The sequence below is a fragment of the Ammospiza nelsoni genome, chromosome 9 (assembly GCF_027579445.1).
Source record: "Ammospiza nelsoni isolate bAmmNel1 chromosome 9, bAmmNel1.pri, whole genome shotgun sequence".
In the NCBI taxonomy this organism is placed as follows: Eukaryota; Metazoa; Chordata; class Aves; order Passeriformes; family Passerellidae; genus Ammospiza; species Ammospiza nelsoni.
Window position 1 is genome coordinate 29,407,612 of NC_080641.1, and position 18,616 is coordinate 29,426,227.

At 38.4% G+C, this 18,616-nt stretch overlaps 1 protein-coding gene across 1 annotated transcript in view; it reads right to left on the reverse strand.

The window, feature by feature from the left end:
- LOC132077052 (BEN domain-containing protein 5-like) overlaps positions 1-18,616 on the reverse strand; it is a 554,717-nt gene that overhangs the window by 192,745 nt on the left and 343,356 nt on the right. The window contains exon 5 of the mRNA XM_059478502.1: positions 14,066-14,282. Coding sequence (XP_059334485.1) covers positions 14,066-14,282 — 217 coding nt within the window. The remainder of the gene's footprint in view (positions 1-14,065; positions 14,283-18,616) is intronic.

Consider the following 18,616-nt stretch of genomic DNA (forward strand, 5'->3'; position numbering starts at 1 on the left):
CATTTCTTCCAAAAAGTGCTCAGAGGTCTCCAAAACAGATGAGAGAAATAATCCTATTTGGGGGCTTATTAAAATAGATGTCTTAAATTAATAAACTGCAGATAAGTAGGGTCTGGATATCCATGCTGAAAATGCAACACTGTATATAAATTTTACAATTTCTGAAGCACCACCTTCCTTGTGAAAGCTCAGTGAGTGTAGTAGGAGCTTGAGGATGACTTCAAGCAGAATGATGACACTCCTGAGTGCATTTCTTGGCTCACTTGCAGAGGATTATAGACACTAAAATATTAAAAATTGCCTTTGAAACTATTGCCATGACCCACATTAGCAGCTATTCTCAGAATCAAGGAAGGTATTGTGCATTTCCATCCTGTTTAACACAAACATGGACACATCCAAGTTCTTTGATTTGCACAGTTGCTCCAAGGCTCTTGTATTTCGCATAAATTTGTAATAAATAAAAAAAAAGGAACAACCTTACCTCAAACACTACCCATATATGGAAAAAACCCAGCAAATGGTTCTGCACATCTTTCACAGACATTTCCCAAATTTCATCACAAACATTTTCCCAAAATGTACAACGTGATTGAAGATGACTGCACCCTAACTTGAAAGAAGCTAAAACTGACCTCTGAAGTAATGGCAGCAATACATATTCCCAAATCTGGTAAGGCATCATCATTGCATGACCTTATTTGTCATAAATGTCTTCTGAATGTTAAACAAGCACAAAGGCTGTGTGTCACCACGGGCTGAGCTGTGACACAAAGACAAACAGCCACTGAAAGCATCCACATGGATCTCATGGTAACCCCATGATCTCATCTGTTTTTCTCAAAGAATTGTCGTGTTCTTCCCTGCTTTCACTGCTGGCCATGGCTCTGGAGCTCCTGTCTTCTCTGCCATCTTAAATTATATAAACACATGGTGCAAGAAGGTGCAAGGTGATTTTACAGGATTTTACATTTCTTTGTACATAACTTGAGTATTTCTTATGCATGGTTGCCTCTGTGTGCATGCCACTGTGAGAAACTCCCAAACAGTAAATTAAACAAATTTATCCTTGCTCTGCTGAAGAAGAAACTATGTCAGAACTGTTCTATGCAAAGAAATCCAAACCACAAGACAACCCTTGCCACATAAAGAATGTTAAATACTCCAACAGGTCCCTCACTGATTTACCCAACAGTCAGAATGTGTCTACAAGGTACTACTGAATAACCTCATGTCTGTGTTTCTTTTGTGGCTTCTCTGATTGTTTTGAGAGTGGAGACCTGTGTTAAAACCACCTAAACAGCCAATGAATCAAGATGATTCCTGAATAATTTAGCTGTGTGAAAGTAGATCTCTAAAGATCTCCTGGAATCTTACAAATCAGTTATGTCCTCAAAGCAGGAAGCTTAGGAAAAGGCAGAGATAAAAATATGGTTAATTATGAAACAAAAAACAAATAATCTAGATGTAATCTAGGAGAACATTTATGGTAACAGCTCAGGGGAAGTCAGGTTTCAGATCTTGTCCTGCTGCCTCTGTCACTGACATTGCACTCCAAAGGAAAGCAGCTTGGACAGGGGGAGGGTAAGGAGGTTCTGACCAATGCTCCAGTGCAGGTGCCATGAAAAATGAGAGGAACAATAGTCGTGGTTTTGATAATAGTAAAAAAAAAAGGCCTTTACCCAGTTCTATAGAAACTGAATTCAGCATTATGAAATACCCAGCTTGACTATGGCACTTTCAGATGCTCTGTCGATTAAAAATGAGAAAGGAAGGAAAAAAGAAAAAAAATGGAAAGGAGAGGCTGTCCAAAATTAGCAACATTAAAACATTAAGTATTTCAAATGTTATTGATCAGAAGACAGGAAATGTGAGAATTATCACATATGTTTCCTTATAGAAATTAAAGCCATTTAGATAGATTCCAGTCTATTGTTAGTTGCATGTTTCAACTTGCAATGAATATGACGTTTTGAAATCAGGATATAGCCACACATAATGCTTTGAGATGCAATGGACTTCTGAAAAAAAGCAGTCTTGGCTGTATGTTAGCTATTAACAGAATTGTCCCAGGCTTTCAGAATTTGGGATCATTGAGTAACAATCAGTTTATTCAACTCTAATAGGGTAAAGGTGTCTCTCAGAGAGATTAAACGTGGACTGTCCTTGGAACAAAAAGTGTAAAATTTTGTGCTCATGTTGGCTGCACCAGAGGTGCAGATGGGTATTCCCAGCACACAGAAGGTGGCATGAAGCTGCTGTAAGGAATTCTGTCCATGATCATTGCTGAAATTCATCTGCCACCAGTGCTAAGTGCAGGCAGGGAGATCTGATCCAGAGGTTTACTACTACAACACATTGCTGTTATGCAGTCGGCTGTGATCCTTGCCTTATCATCATTATGGGGTTTTTTAAATCAGAGAAAGAGTATGTTGAAACACCTTTGTGATTTCTAGTAAATTTCTGTGCAATACAATTCCCAGAAAAGCCCAATGTTCTGAACTCTGTGCACATGGGCTCCCTGTTGTGTTAAAGCCACATCTCCTGTTGACATTTTCAAATAAATCATGGAGTGTGTGCTGCTATCCTACTTTCTAGTACAGGCTATCCTACTTTCTAGCACATGGAACAACTTCTGAAACTAATCAAAGAAGGTGTCTTTTGTGAATTAGTATTTTAGGGATGTTAATCATCACCAGTCCAAGGTCTTTCTAAACCTCTTGTTGTGATTCAGCACTATTGCATGTAAAGAGAATAACTTGTGACTGTATGAAAGAAAAGAGAGCTTATCTGCATTTCAAAAAATACATAGACATAAAAAAGGGTCACTCCCCTAGGTTATCTTAAAAAAGGGATTAAGGACCAATTACTCTGTGGTCCCCATTTGCAGGAGAGAATTTCTTTCTTTCTGAGTAAGTTTTCAGATTGAGCATGTCAGGAAATTTGTGCCATTACATGCAAACACGTGAAACTGGGGTGAAAATAATTTCTAGAATCCAGTTTGTTAATGAATGAACACAGGTGCAGTTCTTATCAAACAAGGAAAGACAGACGTGAACAGGAAAATTTTTTGCATGCAGTTTTCATTAATTTCCACCAAAAATTTGCTTGGCTGGTGTACAGGAGTTTCTGGAGATGGCTGCTACAGGAGCCATCAGTTTACTTTCCTTGGTACCACCTGATGGTTTCTACTGTCTCTGCAGTACATAGAAGGGGAAGTAATTGCTGTCCAGGAGCTTTGCAATACATTGATTTTCCTTTTTTTTCTGATTTAACTTTCTAATGAGCAGAGAGACTGGCATACATAAATTCTTTGCATTGTAACATAAATAAATTCATTGTAGTTCTAAAGTAAGTCCAGATTTCTAAAAGAAGAGTTTTTATTTGCCTATATTTCTCTAGGAAGATGAAAAATCTGAGATTTCAGAGACCACAGTCATTTTGCTCCATTATTGTCATAGCAACAAATTATCTTGAAGCACTGTATGCAACATCTATAGCCATTTGCAGTATAGCTCTAGCTACTAACTTGTTTCTGTTAATGGCTGGCATGAACCAGTCTCTGTAATCTCTGCAATTTAATTGATGAACCACAAAACAAATGGTCATAGTTAATAAAATTATATTTTGCCATCTGTGTCCAGTAATGAGAAAATCTGAATTATAGGAATGAAAAAGAATGAAGTTTTCTTCCAAACAGATCAATGCATCCCACCTCTTTGTCAGCATTAAATTAGATGTTATCTGTTGCTGTGTATTTCCCTCTTTGGTTGCCATGGCTAATGGGAGTTTCAGCCACGATGGACAAGAATTCTGTTTGACCATGGGGAATATAATACCTTTTCCTCTGTTTTCCTATGACTCTGTGTGGTATGAGTCTACAATCTTATTTGGTCTGAGTGCATCCAAGTCTCACTTATAGGAGGACAATTTTGTTCAGCTCTGGAGTGTTATTTGCCGTTACAAAACCTTATCTATTTCTATAAAAGAAATCTAGAGGATGTGTGCAGTTTTATTCCTAAAGCTCTAAAGGTTTTCAAAATCAGCTGGAGCTGAGGGCAAATCTGGTGCTGCCACAGTATCTTGTAAGGATGATTACAACAGCACTAAGGTACACCTTTGGAACACATATTCTGTTCTCCTGAGTTCACATTCTGAGCAGTTTGTTCCCTTGAGGGCAAGGACATAAATTGTCTGGACTCTTCATAAAGAGACCACTACAATTTAAAGGAAAAACCAAAACAAAAAACAACCCACCCCAAAACCTTTTATAAATTTTCTAGGAACCTCTATATCATTAATTCCCCTAACAGATGGATGGTCCCCACACAGAAGATAGCAAGGTAATTTATGGTGATTAGTTGATTACCTAGACCTTGCCAAAGATTTGGAGCATTTCCTTAAGCTTTAGAGAGGAAGACAGACTAAGGCAAGAAGGAGAGTATATTATATCAACTCACAGGAGACAAAGAAGATGCAATGCTGCTGAGCACCCTGTTGTGTGCAGCAACACTATTCTTGTTCTACATAGTACCTTTCAGATTTTGAAATATTCATTGTTTGGATTAATATCTATGTCTAGGTCTCAGACAAGCCTTGATGGATCTGACTGTATTGCCAAATACCTCCTCTTTTTTCACCACAGTACCATCAACCTCTGTTTTAGTCATCATCTGTTAATCTATAAAGTGCCCTTAATCAGTCATCTCTGACATTCCTATAAATTTCCCATCAGACATAACACATTACAGGCTATTTTTCATTCTCAGAAGGCAAATAAGAAAAACAGACTTGAGGTCTTGAATCACATAAACTGTGCAAAATAGCAGACTGCATTTCTAACTCTTTTCCTGAAAACCACAGCCATCATTTGAGGAGCTCAGTAGCGACAAAAATAGGGCCTGATTTCCAAACCACTAAACTTATTTTTGGGGTGAAAGTGTCAGCAGTTGGGGCTCAGTTTTGTGCATCAGGAGCTCTGAAAAGAGAAGTTTGTGTGAAGTGAATGTGAAAAGGCGCTGGGAGCCGCTCGGGAAGCGCGATGGGCTGCGCTGTCCAGGGTCCTGACAAGGATGGGAGAACTCGATCCTGCCCTGAGCTCTATCTAAATTGTCTGGTTGCTGAGGCTGACCTCTCAAAATGAACACCAAAGGCTTTCCCACAGGCTGCTTCCATGCAGTCCAGGTTTCTGCAATAGTCTCCTTTCCCATAAAATGACACTGCAGTCAGAACAATGTTATGAACCTTAACTTACTGATATTTATGCAATATTTCGGAGGCTGTCAGAGCAAAAGTTCAAAAAAAAAAAAGAGTTTTCTTTAAAGACAGGCATGAGATTTTCCCTTATTCCATGCTGAGAACAGTGCAGCACTCATACATATGGAAAGACTAGTTAATATTTTAATTTTAAGCAACATAGATGTTTTTAAAAAAGGGGGGGAAGGAAAAACAAACAACATTTAACAATATGCAGCTGTTACTAATGAATTTAGAAGCTGATTAAAAATAGAATTATGGATATTAATGCATTATTATAAACCACCATAATGTAGGAGAAAAAAATTATGTATTATAAAATCCTGAAGTTGTCAGATTTTGAGAAAGTAATAGTCGCCTTAAATTTTAACTAATTAGGACTAAGTGCAAAATTGGGTGCAATTGATGAGAAATTAAAAATAAATGGGAGGGAAATTATTTCTAAAACAGATTTTTCTTTCATGCATACTCATGAAAACTCCTGAGATGGATGGTACCTCTCCTTTGTCTTCCTCCATGTCACACATTTATTAGAACATCAGAAAAGGTGGTTCAGAAAAACATATTTTCTGTAGAAAGGTATGTCCACAATTCTAGGGAATTCTGAGTGAAAATATTTGACTGTGGGCCTAAGGCTGGCTCTTTTTTTTCCACTGGAAATGTCATGTAACTGGGGCCTTTTCAATCCGTGTTCATTTTCTCAGATTGTTCTCTGCTGCCACAGTATGGTGCTCAGCTGCTGTTTGAAAACATGAAAAAGAGGATCTTTATCAGAGACTGCAGTTCTTTTCATGTACCAATATGACTGGTTGCCATGTAAGATCTCTTTTAGGGTATTAAAAAGGCTTTAAGCTGTATCCTATATTTCCTAAGAAGTGAAAAAACCGATTTTCAATTAAGTACCTACTGCTTTACATTAAAAAGTTTCTGTCTCCTTGTGTTATTTGTATGTCATTTGGTCTTCAAAACAAAGATAAATATTGCTTTCAGTATTTGTGGATAATAGCAGCACTTCAATAGCAGCAACATTTTCTACAAAAACACTCTTTTTTAATCTTTTCCAGGAATATCATAGTCTTCTAAAATAAAATATGTTTGAATGGAACATGATGTCTTAAAATAAGGATGGTACTGGCCTCCCTCACATGTAAGTTTGATGTGCTTCATCATTGCACTATTCTTTGATTCAAAAATACTTTGCTAACAGTGCAGAAAAGTAAGGGTCATTAAAATCACACTGAAATCAACAACAGATCACAGGCTACACGTAAAATATCTCTCAGCTGTGCTTCCTTGTATGTGCTATATTTTCATGACCCTTACTTCCTCTCTTCAAGTACCTATCTTCAAATACTTGGGTCAACACTAAGGATGCACTCAGCAAGCTGGGGCCACATGAGTTACACTGCCTTGGTCTCTACTATCTTATAATCTGCATCGAAATATGTTCTTATGTCTTTATTTTCTCATTTCTATATGATATCTCCCCAAATCACTTCTGACATACAGGCAGAAGTCTTCTTAGAGCCTGCTTTTAGCTTTCAAGGCTTAAGGACAAAAGAGATAAAGTCTTACTGAACATGTGCATGGCAAGGATAAAGAACTCCAGGATTAGCACAGATCCCTTATGCAGAAGACCTCAAATGCAAAACTTATTCATACACTACTAAAAAAAAATAAAGATTGCTGAGCAATGATGGGATTCACTTTATACACAGATATTTAGCATATTTATAGAAAAGTGCAAAAATAGGGGTTTTATTATTATTTTTTGCCTGTAGTCATGTTGTTATAGTGGTAGTACAAGTTCACAACGAAACATTAGGGCACCAGGCCTAAGTGCTATTTGTTTTGACCTTGGAGCTTAAGGACATTTTACATGCATTAAACTTGATGCCATGAACTGTGCCAGTGTCTTCAACATGCCTATTTAACATATTTAACAAGTTTAAATCTACACTTAAGGGTTTTGCTGGATCGAAGCCACAATGCTCAGTTTACATAAATTATGTGAACAAGATTTTGCCTGAGGTATTTAGAGATTTTAATATATTATACGTACAATCTAGAGCTGGTATAAAGTTAAATCAAAAAATAGTTCTTTCTTTGGTTAAATTAAAAGGCATAAATCCAAATCATTTGGACTGTGCAGACTTTGAAATTCTTAAATAAGCCTTCAATCCCAAGGTTTCATCCCTACAGGTAATGTGAGCCAGGCTAACCATCTTTGGGGTCTACAGTCAAAGAATAAAGATTAAAATACTGCTCCAGCCCCACAGATGCATTACACAGCCACCACTCAGGAGATCTGAACAGAAACCAACTCAAAGACAGCCAAAATCCCAGCAGAGTCAATGCAGTGAAGTGCTACGGGGCAAATGTAGTTAATAGCTCCACATAGCACAATTTCCCCTCCGCGCCAGCACATCCAGCATCACTATCAACATGGTAATTATTGCTTAGTGCTCTGCTGCAAAGCAGGGAAAACACATTTCTGGAAATGGAACTGCAAGAAGACTGAAGGCATTTTAGGGTTTTCTCAGGGCCCTACACAACCTCAAAACATACTCATGTTTTGCAGGGCAACAAAATAGATTTTAAAACCATGAAAAAGCTTTATGTTGGTGTACACACAGGACCTCAGACTGAGGGGGTTTTATGAGATTATATTAATTGGTTGTGCCATGTTATTTCCCAAACACGAACTAAATAACAGGGATTCTTGCCAGCACTGAACATGGGAAGTAAAAATAGGTTCTCTGTGTCCCCAGAAGCTTAGGGTGCAGTAACTAAAGGCAACTGCATAGATCTGAAGTTCAACTCACAGTATGGACAAAATCAGTAGGTTTCCCACTGGGATTAAAATTACCCCATGGAACTTTGTGGAACTCAACCAAATAGGAGAAAGTGCTGAGGACAGGAATGAATAAAACCTGCCTTTTACTTGAAATTTGCCATTGCCATGAGAAAAGGAGCCAGACCCTGAAATGCCTTCCTGCACGTGGCTGTGAGCTCAGCCATTTCAGGACATCTGACTGGATCTCTAGTGTTCCCTTTCTGGGGTGAAACCTGGACAAGCAACATTTTATTCCAGCATTTCCATAAAATGCAGGAGTACATATTAAGGGATGGAGCAAATAGGGAACAGAAAACACAGAAGGGCAAGGAAGACAAATCCTAGAGCAGGATGTGAAGTCATGTGAAGTGGCACTGAGGTGGGGATATGGAGTGCATAGAGGAGAAGACGACTGCCTTGTGCAGTCCTGGTATTTAAAAGACCTCACAGCTATTTTGGATTTGCCCTTCACAACTCAAAGAGATAAGGGGAATGAATAGGAAAGAACAAAGCAGGATAAGTAACATAAGAGCAGAAAACAAATACCACAGCTTTTTTCTTCTAGCTATCTTAGGAGTACAAACTAAATGTAAAGAAAAGGGAAGGTTAGATCTGAGGTAAAGAAAGGGCAAGCCAGATGAAGGACAAGTGTGGAGTAAAGGTGAGATGAAGAGTCTGACTTGGAAATGGGAAGAGCCATGAAGCAAAAGGCCAACCTGAACAGCTACAAAAAGTCCAGTGAAAACTTCAGAAAAGTCACTGAATTTCCAAAGGTTTCCCTGAGTGGCTACAAGATGAAAGGGTAAAGCTTGGGACCTGTGCAAGAAAACAGATTGCATAGACTAACTTTGCCACACACAATTCATTTGCTGTCATTTCTTTCAGGAAGTTTCTTCTTAATAAAATAGATCATAACATTTTTTTTTCTTCAGATGATTTCTTACCTCAATGGGCTTTTTGTGCTCAAAGCTTCTTTTTTGGTCAAGTGCTTTTTCCAAGTGTTTTTATTAAATGGAGAATAGTAGTTATAAAATGTGAGCTGCAAAATGGACTTAAGATTTGAATCCTTCTTCACAATTTAAGATTTTTTTACTCATAATTAGATAAAGAGCAATTAGTGCAAATGCTTCTAGAAATTATTTTACTTTATCAAACAGTGTTCTTTCTGTAAATTAAGAAATAACCAGCTTATGCACTTAGTAACCTTGCATGATATTAGCTGCAAATTATGGTTTCATTGTTTGTTTTTTTCAAAAAATATATACTGCTGCCAACTTACACCAAAGTATTTCTTGTTTTTACCATGAACCCTTGTGTATATCCCACAGACAGAGGGCAACATTCAATAGTAACATCATTTCACCTATCCATCCTACTCTGTGATTCCCACAGGCCAGGTTATCTCCCAGAACTCCCTTTAAATTGTAACAAAGACATTTTCCTTAAAACTGATGGTATAGAATAGTCCCCTGTAATTTTTCATGTTATTTATATAATTTCCCTGGTAGCACGCTGTGCTATTATATGCTATAAATCATATTTTATTTTGGAAAGAACTGCTGGTGGTGCTATTTTTAGGTCTAAATCTACTTCTGCTGATATCCAATCCAGCTAAGAAAATAGCTGTAGGAACATTTAAAATCTCACATACGGTGTTGGGATGACATCCACATTACGAATGTTTTGGGAACAGCAGCACTATAGGAGTGAAAAATACACCACTGCATAAAGATAATGTGTCCTGAACATATACATAGCTGCACTTTTAAACTACTGAGAAATGAGAAAGGGGATTTACTTTTCCTAAGCACGATTTCTGTGGCCTTTTTCAGGCCAAGTAAATTGCCACAAATTACATTTACATGACATTTCAACCTAGTTGCAGTCAAATCCATTGGAAAATACAGTATCTGACACCAACAGGATTTCAGAGGTACATTACATTACACAGAAGCCTGTAACTTCTATTTTTTTTTCCAAAGACCAAGAGTATACTTTTCTTTTACAGAGCTGTTATTACATAACCCAGAGTTGAATGCAGAAATGGGAATTTTAACCTTAGAAAAACTGCCTATTTTCTTTGCTTCATGCTTTAAAACGTTCATAACTGAGCAGTTAAAAATGGACCAGCAGAAAACGGCAGAACCGATCAAGAATTTTTACTGGGGTACGAAGTCATTTAGTCAGTAAATAAAGGAAATTTGGTCAACCAAGCGGCAATGTGACATCTGGTGTGCAGTTTCACAGTCTTAGGGCATCATTCTGCTTCTCTCTGGTACCAGCATGAATCAGGAGTAACTCATGTAAATTAAAAGCCAAAGTGGTGTGGAGCCAGGAGGAAGCACTCTGTTTCCCAGTCTGTCTTTCAGTGTTCCATATCTGACTTAAGAGATGGGCTCATTTACAGAGCCCTACATTAGACATATTGCCTCCTTGTTTTAAAATATGTGTGTTTAATATTTAATTTAACAGGACTCCATATTCCAGTCTCTGTGTACTGTGGGAGTCCCTTTGAGGCTCGTGGTTTGCATGTGCAGTCACAATTCTCCTCGAGTGTAATTTGGAAGCACCATTGCCTAATGGAGTGAAAGGAAGTATCTGGCTCTGATTAATCCTGGTTCTCTTTGGAGTGAGTAATGAAAATAATGCCCAGCCAGTGTCAATTTGTAAAGTGGGCTGTAGGAGTTGAGCCAGGCTGTCCAAAACTCATTTAATTTATTATGTATGTCGGTGGAATAGTGGTGGAGGCACAAGTCCCATCAATTGTCCACACACTTCAAGCACACACAGGCAATTTGAACTACCAGCTTCAAATGACAACACACTCCAAAATTTTGCCAACTCTTAAAAATTGGTTATAATGCTACACATATAGCTATTGCACATGAAACTGAATAAGTATCATAAAATAGGTACTGTAAATATAAAATGTGCCTGTGCTTATATTTTCACAGAAATATAAAAATTGGTTTAATTTTGTTGTGCTGTGGAATATTGCATAGCATTTGCTGGGAGGAGAGACACATCAATGATATGCAAAAAAGTAATTCCACAATTCAAAAAAGTGCTCACAGATTTTGGATTTCTGATCTGTTGGGGCAAACCAAAGAAAATCTGAAGTTATCCAAGGCCAATAACAGCAGAATGAAAATAGCAGTTTAAATGGTACCTGGGTGACCATCTCAGCTCACTTGCAGGAGAGACTATTTTCAAGAACATTTGGCACATCTAGTATGTGGGATAGCTCTCTGAAGTAAAGAATATAAGCATTAAAAGGTCAGAAATAGTACAGCTAAGTTATCCATTTAAATGGGAATGGCAAACTTTGCCATTTGGCTCTGAACCATTTTGTCATTCTCCATCCTAATGACAATTACATGTCCCATACCGATATTTCACTTTCAATTTTCATAGAATTAGTGATAGTATTTCAGGAGTTAACGGAGGCAGAGTACTTTCTTTAGAGAAGATATGAAATTAGATTAGAAATTAGATTGCCTTGAAAACATTATATGCAGCAAAATGTGCACTCAGCCTCCAGGAGTAATCCTCTAGGCATGGCTTCTTGTGACTTGAGTTTTTCTTTTTCACAACAAAGGAAAAAAAAAAAACAAAAACCAAAAGAGATCCAAAAATCTGTGGTGAGATTCTGCCATCTCCAAGAGACACAGCTCAAAACCACCTAATCCAGGAGAAGAGAAATTACAAACACTAAACACTTTCCCATCCTCCCAGTCACAGACTGCAGCGGGGGGCTGTGAGATTCCCCGGGGATGAACCCGAGGGGACCAGCAGCTGCGTGGCAGCTGGACAGATGTGCTGCAGCTTCCCCTTCCATGTTCTCCCTCCTCAGCCTGTGCCCAGCATGAGGAATCAAACAGAGTTTGTCCTCAGATGGCACCTTTAAAATACCTTTCCCCATGTGCTGCCAGGGGTACCGTCCCTTGGCCAGGAATAGAGCTTCTGAGGGCCTCTTTATGCCAATCTGATTCCTCTTATCTTACATAAGGGGCCAGGGCAGGGACAGAGCTCTCCTTCTCAGCTCTAAATCTATCCTATATGGCACGCAATCCTCCAAAGTACAGCCAGCTTCTGCTTTTATGGAGCACTGTGCAGTGAAGAATGAAGGATCCTGTTTTTCACCATTTAAAGATGTATGATAGCAACAAAGCTCTATGTTAAAATATTTAACTTGCAGAGAACTTATGGAAATTGTCTATTCAAGCTCAGCAAAGACATTAAATTACCAAGCTGTTCTAGGACAGTTGTGTGTGGAGAAAAGCCAGAAATGCTCTGAGATTGTAATGTTGCTCACAAAGATTGCAGCATGAGCCTGATTCTGAAGCTTTTTTATACAGCTTGGGGAGCTGCAAAATGTTACCATATCAATTTATGCAAAACATACTGTGTGTGTACATATAGATATAAAAGCAGGACTTATACACAGCACATTTCCTGCCACATTTTGAGTGGCATCTGTTTGTTTAGCATGCTGAAATATGAAAAATAATATTTAGCAACTACTGGTAACACAATGTTAACAAGATTTAAGAGTATAGCTCTGTCTGTCAAAATGCAGATAAAAGACAAATCCTTCAATCTCTGTGTTTTAATCAGTCAGATCAGAGGTTTGATGAATATGCAAATGAGACTGTTTATACACTGGTTTCACAGTGAAAGGAAACAAATTCAGTTTCATTATAGAATTAATGACAGCTCTGTCCTCTAAGATTAATAATTAAAGCCCTACACACATTAAGATGATAGTGCTCTTTCCGCCCAGCCTCTGCAGATTTTACTTTTCTGTTTTTAAATACCCCTTTCCCTTATAATTGTTTGTCCCCCTAATTGGAATGATTAATAATTAATGCCAGTTCATGGATATGCAATAGTCATCTTTAGAACAAGAACTGTAGTTAACCTACAAAAAGGGTTAAAAAATTACTTCTTTTTTAATTCTGATTTTGCTCTTGCCTGTAAGTTAATTTTTTCTCCAAGTTTAATGCCACCATAGGAATTTCAATGGCCTGCTTTAATGATTGAAGCTTTTCATTTGTTTCAGTGCAGGACATACATATGATTTCATTTTGATGTTCACAATATATGCTGGGTTTCTTTTCAAAGCCCCTGCTGCTGGTATCAGCAGCCTTCACAACTTTCTGATTCTGAAAGACACACTACAAGTTTCAACCAAATCAAATCTCAGATAAAAGATTAAGAGTGTGGTACAAGTGCATTATAAAGTTTGAGAAAGCAAAAGTTAAAAAAAAAGAAAAACAGAGAAAAGAGATTTGAGCTATTATTTTTTAATCTGATGATTTCTGAGTTGACATGGGAGTGGCTGAGTCATGCTTGCCAAATCCCCTGGACAGGCAACATTTCAGAGGAAGATTATAGCAAAGTGAACAGAAGTTCAGCCTTACCATTAACTCTCCTTTCTGCTCCAGAAGAACTATGACACTTCATTTTCTGTGGCCATTAGGATCTACACAGAGACCACTAAATCCCTTCTAATTGCAAATGACCAAAGCACGAATTTTTAAGATAAAAGAACATTGCTGGTTTGTGCATGTTTTGCATTATTTTATCAAGAAAAGTTGTCTTCTGGGTCAAAAACCCCATATTTCTTTCTGAACAGAAAAGCTCTTCCAGAAAGACAAATGGTCAGAGTACTCTTAAAATCACATTTCTACAATAAAGCTGTTTGGGTTTCATATTTTAATTTCTTTAGAGGTGAAATGATCCTACGGAGGAATCCAGCATTGGCTTGACTATCTCAAAGGAAATATTTTATGTGACATTAAATTAGCATTTGCCTATACTCCACCATGCAGATCCACCCACTTCCTCCTGTGTTATTGACAGCAAGAAAACAAATCTGTGTATGTGGGTGCTTTAGCAAGGACGATGAATGGTACTCTGGAAGCATTTTAGGGTGGATAGACATCCATAAGGAAGCCTGCTGGTACTTACCACGCTGAGCCCCAGCAATTCCCTGCAGAAGTAGTCCATGTTCCTCCTCTGGAGGTTGTCCAGGTAGTGCTGCAGGCGAGTGTAGGTGTAGGGGTAGCAGTAGGCAAACTGGTAGGTGTCGTCCTCTCGGTCGAAGCAGAAAGCAAAGGACATGACATAGTTCTTCCTGTGGTCTGGGCAGCGGTAGTAATACACGTTTTTGGAGGGGATTCTTTGCCTGAAAAACAAAAACAAAAATGTGTCTGTAAGTTAATTTTTTTCCTCCAAGTTTTATGCCACCATAGGAAACTCAATATGTATGAACTGATGCATATCGACACGGACATTAGAGATCTGATCTGTGTGAGATCCAGATTCCCTCCAAAGTAAATGAAGTGGAGCAGCTTGAGCAGCTCAGGAGCTGGTGAGGAGATCCCAGAGCCTGTGTTTGGGAGCACCTGTGCAGAGCAGGGCTGTGACAGCCCCAGTGCCACTGTCACCACTGGGAGTGCAGCTCTGCCCTGTGCCCAGGCTGGCAGAGCCGCCAGAGCAGGGAGAGCATCATTCAGCCAGGGAAACCCATTCCCACAAAGTGAAAAGGATGCACAGGCTGTTCAAATATCCTCTACTTCACTATCAGGCTGCTGCAGCCTCACACCACTCATAACTCGAAGACAGGCTCCAGCCAAACCTACACCTTTTCTTACAGGTTCAATTCACCAGCACAGAGAGGAGGCACAGCTAATGAAGGAATGCCAGCATAAGACAACACTGACAAAACTATTCCTGGAAACCAGAACAACTTTTTATATAGATATCCTTATCAACATCCAGCCAATGAAAAGATAAATTCTTGAGGTTAGAAAACAAACAAACAACAAACAACCTAAAAATCATACAAGAAAAATTCAGGTATGGGAAATAACCAGATCTTAAAACAGAAAGCAAAGAAGAATTCCTTTGTTGTATTTGTTCCCATTCTAAATAGGACTGCTGCTCTCCTCAACATTTCTGGTTTATCTGACAAGATAGAAATGAATGTACACAATGGTAAATAATTATATTAAAGGCATTTATGTAATTGTTATCAAGGTGGTATCTCTTTGAGGAATAACAAATATCTGCCTGCAATCTCTCACACAGCTCAAGTTATTTTCTTACTTTTCAAGAGAAATAAGTAATATTTCAGAGGTGGGGCAAAAATTTGTTCTATGGATGGGAGATGTTCACTATTTCTGCTTGTATGCTTGGTACATTTCTTAGGTGGAATTTCCAGCTTCATTCAGACAGGAATAGTCTCCAATCATGCCATGCACTTGTAATTTGATGTAAGTAACTTACCAGTCATGTTTGGCAACAAAATGCTATGGTCCTGCAGACTTTACCTGATTCAATTACACAATCTTATAAACAGGTCTCATCTAATGATTGAAGCAGATCTCAGCTATACTGGGATCATGGTGGGGGAGAAGCATAACAAGATTTACAGACATAGCACCAGTAATGTGTGTCTTTGTAATCATTCCCAGAAGCTGGTCTGCTGCAGAGCCTCAGTTTTGGCCTCTCATTGCTAATCTGAATTAGAGGACAAAACCCTCTCCTTATACACAGGTACATATTTGCCAATTAGCAGCAGTTAACGAGTCTGGCCAGCAAGACTCAGGATCTGCAAAGAGAAACAGAAAGGAATTGACATCTTCTTGAGAAAGCAAAATAAAGAACCAGTGATCCAGTTAATTACAGTCAGAAAAAGAATTTATCTGCCCTTTTTAATGCCCTGCATCTTGAACATTCAGGACCTCAATAACTTCCCCATCATGACTGAACATGAGCCAGCTGTGCCCAGGTGGGCAGGAAGGCCAGGGGCACCTGGCTTGTCCCACCACCTGGCTCGTGGTGGAGTCACCATTCCTGGAGGTATTTAAAGGATGCGTAGTTGTGGCACCTGGGAATGTATTTTAGGGGCAGCATTGGCAGTGCCAGGATAAATTTGTACTCAATGATATTAAATGACTTTTCCAACCTAATGAAATCTATGATTTTTTTTTTTCTTTTTTTGTTAAATTTGTTTACCACTAAGATCTGGAAATTCTATTTAACACTAATATAAAAGACAGAAAAACAAACAAACCTTTTATTCTTTTTTAAAAAGTATCAGTAGGGAAAAAATGCCACCAGCCATCTGCATGCAGCCCTCTTACCTAATGGTTTTCTTCAGTATCTTAACATATTTCTATCATTCTCCCTGACTCTGGAGTGCTATAGGACATCCCTCATTTGATCTCAAATCAAGCAGATGATATGGCAGCGGGTAAATCTATTCCAGCTCCCAGTCCTCAAACCGTAATGCAAGTTTAAACAGTGTGTTGCTGAGTTGTTGAACTTTATTTGTTTCCAAATTAGCATGGGGAAAATAATAAAGGACAAGCCTCACTCTGTGCTATAAAAATTTCATGTAAAATGAGACCAATAGGAGGAAATTCAGGATTTGAGAAAGGCTAATGCTAATTGAAATTCATCTGCTGATAGTTAATGTTTAAATGACACATAGTTCTCCTTGGTTCAATAACTTTCTACTTTTAAGCAAGTTGAAGACAACTTTGTTAATGTATTAAAGGCACTTTTGATATTTCATTCCCTTTCCCCTTCATTATAAAAGCTAAGCATCTGTTTTATTATCCACTTTGACACATCACTTTATGGCTGCATTTGGCTATTATGGCTAATCTTGATGTCTAGGACATCTGGTATTGACATTTCACTATCTGGTGTCTGACACAACAGCAGAAACCATCCTCAGTTCCTAGGTTTAAATTCACCCTCTCAGGGCACAAAGTGCCCAAACTCTTAATTCAAACCATATCTTCCAAAAATAATTATAATAGTACTCTTGTCACTGCTAATCTATTTTTATCTCTCCTAGCACTTTGTCACTGCTAATCTATTTGTGAGTCATACAGAGAAAGAGAGTTAGCATTTAGATACCAACAACACATCTTTACACACAGGAGCTTAATCAGATTGAGATCTTATCAGGGAATTAAAGAAGAAAAGAAAAAAGGGAAAGAAAAGGAAAGAAAAGAGACAAAGTGCTAGATATCACCAACTGAGTTTTTGATAACGAAAAGACATTGCTCAGTTCTTGAATTAACCTTTGTGTCCTAGACACACTATTGTTTACTCTTTCCCTTTTTTGTTCTATGCCTTCTGGAAAAGGACACCCACACACTGTGGCAGCAGCTGCTCCTATTAATTTAAAGCTATTACAAAAATTAAAATTAAACCCAATTACTTTGGCTGGTTTATAGCTGGGGAATGGCTTAGTCTGATTGTTCCCTCTGGTTATGGACAAAAACAATATTCCTACCTACAGGCAGCTGCCAGTGGAATACTAATGCATCTAGGGCCTGGCAGGAACAGATTCAGAATGCAGAGTCTAACTGCATTTCTTACTAAAGAAAAATATCTTATCACGGATCTGCAGAAATGCACCAAGTCCTTCCTTACTCTGAGTCACAATGAAGCTGATTTGTAGTTAGAGGCAGGAAGGCAAAATGATGGTGGAAACCTCAGTGCTCTGATTTGTCCCTCTGCATTTCCAGGCAGCTCACACTCAGCAATGCATCCTGCTAATTGATGCTCAGCTGCCCGGATGTCTGAGCTCCTGAGGGGTTCTTTAAAGGAGAACCACCCCCATTCCAAGCACAGCCACAGAGAATAACGTGCAAACATCTCGTTTCCAGTCTGATTTCTAGGTGTATTTAAAGAAATGGAGCTTGATATCATACATTGGTTTGACACTAATTCAGAATGCCTAGCCTTAAAGATAAACACAAAAATCTTTCTGTCCAAGGAAGGAGGAGGCACAGAAATGGAGAGTTTCTCTCTATTTTGATGCTAACAATCCAGTGGCAAAAGCTTGAGCCTTTGAGTGTCTTCTCCTCCTGTCTGACAAGGCAGCACACCCAGCCCAGAGGATTTGTTGCTCCAAGTGTGAATGTCCATGAGCTCTCCTGTTCCTCTGTCGGCAGCAGTGCAGTCTGGAGTCAGGACGTTTGCTCTGTTTTGGTAGTGTGCAGCAGGATCAAATTTGTCAGTGTACAAAGAATTAAAATTAAAATTGTCGTCCTTATCCTGATGACTTGACAGGTCCCAAGATCTTACTCCTTGATACTACAAGAGGCAGTGAGGGGTATAATTCAGAACTTCGAAAACTTTACTAGCTAACTAACTATACTTCTAACTATGTAACTAACTATACTTCTAACTAGCTATACTACTTTACTACATAAGTAATTATACTTCAAATTTGAATATAATTTTAACTTCAACTTAAGAATTTTGACTTTAAAATCAAACCTTTTATTATCTATCTTTTTTTTTTCTGCTACCTTCTGCTTATTTCCATTTGAAAATTGGTAGTTAATCAATGCTTTGGAGGACAAACACTGGTGGTACTGATGGTACTGCTTTGTGGGATGTAAGTTTTAAACATGGAAGGGTGATAATCAAATCCTCTTGTGGCACCACAGCACAAGTAATTACGAAATAACAATTTTTGGAACGCTTTCC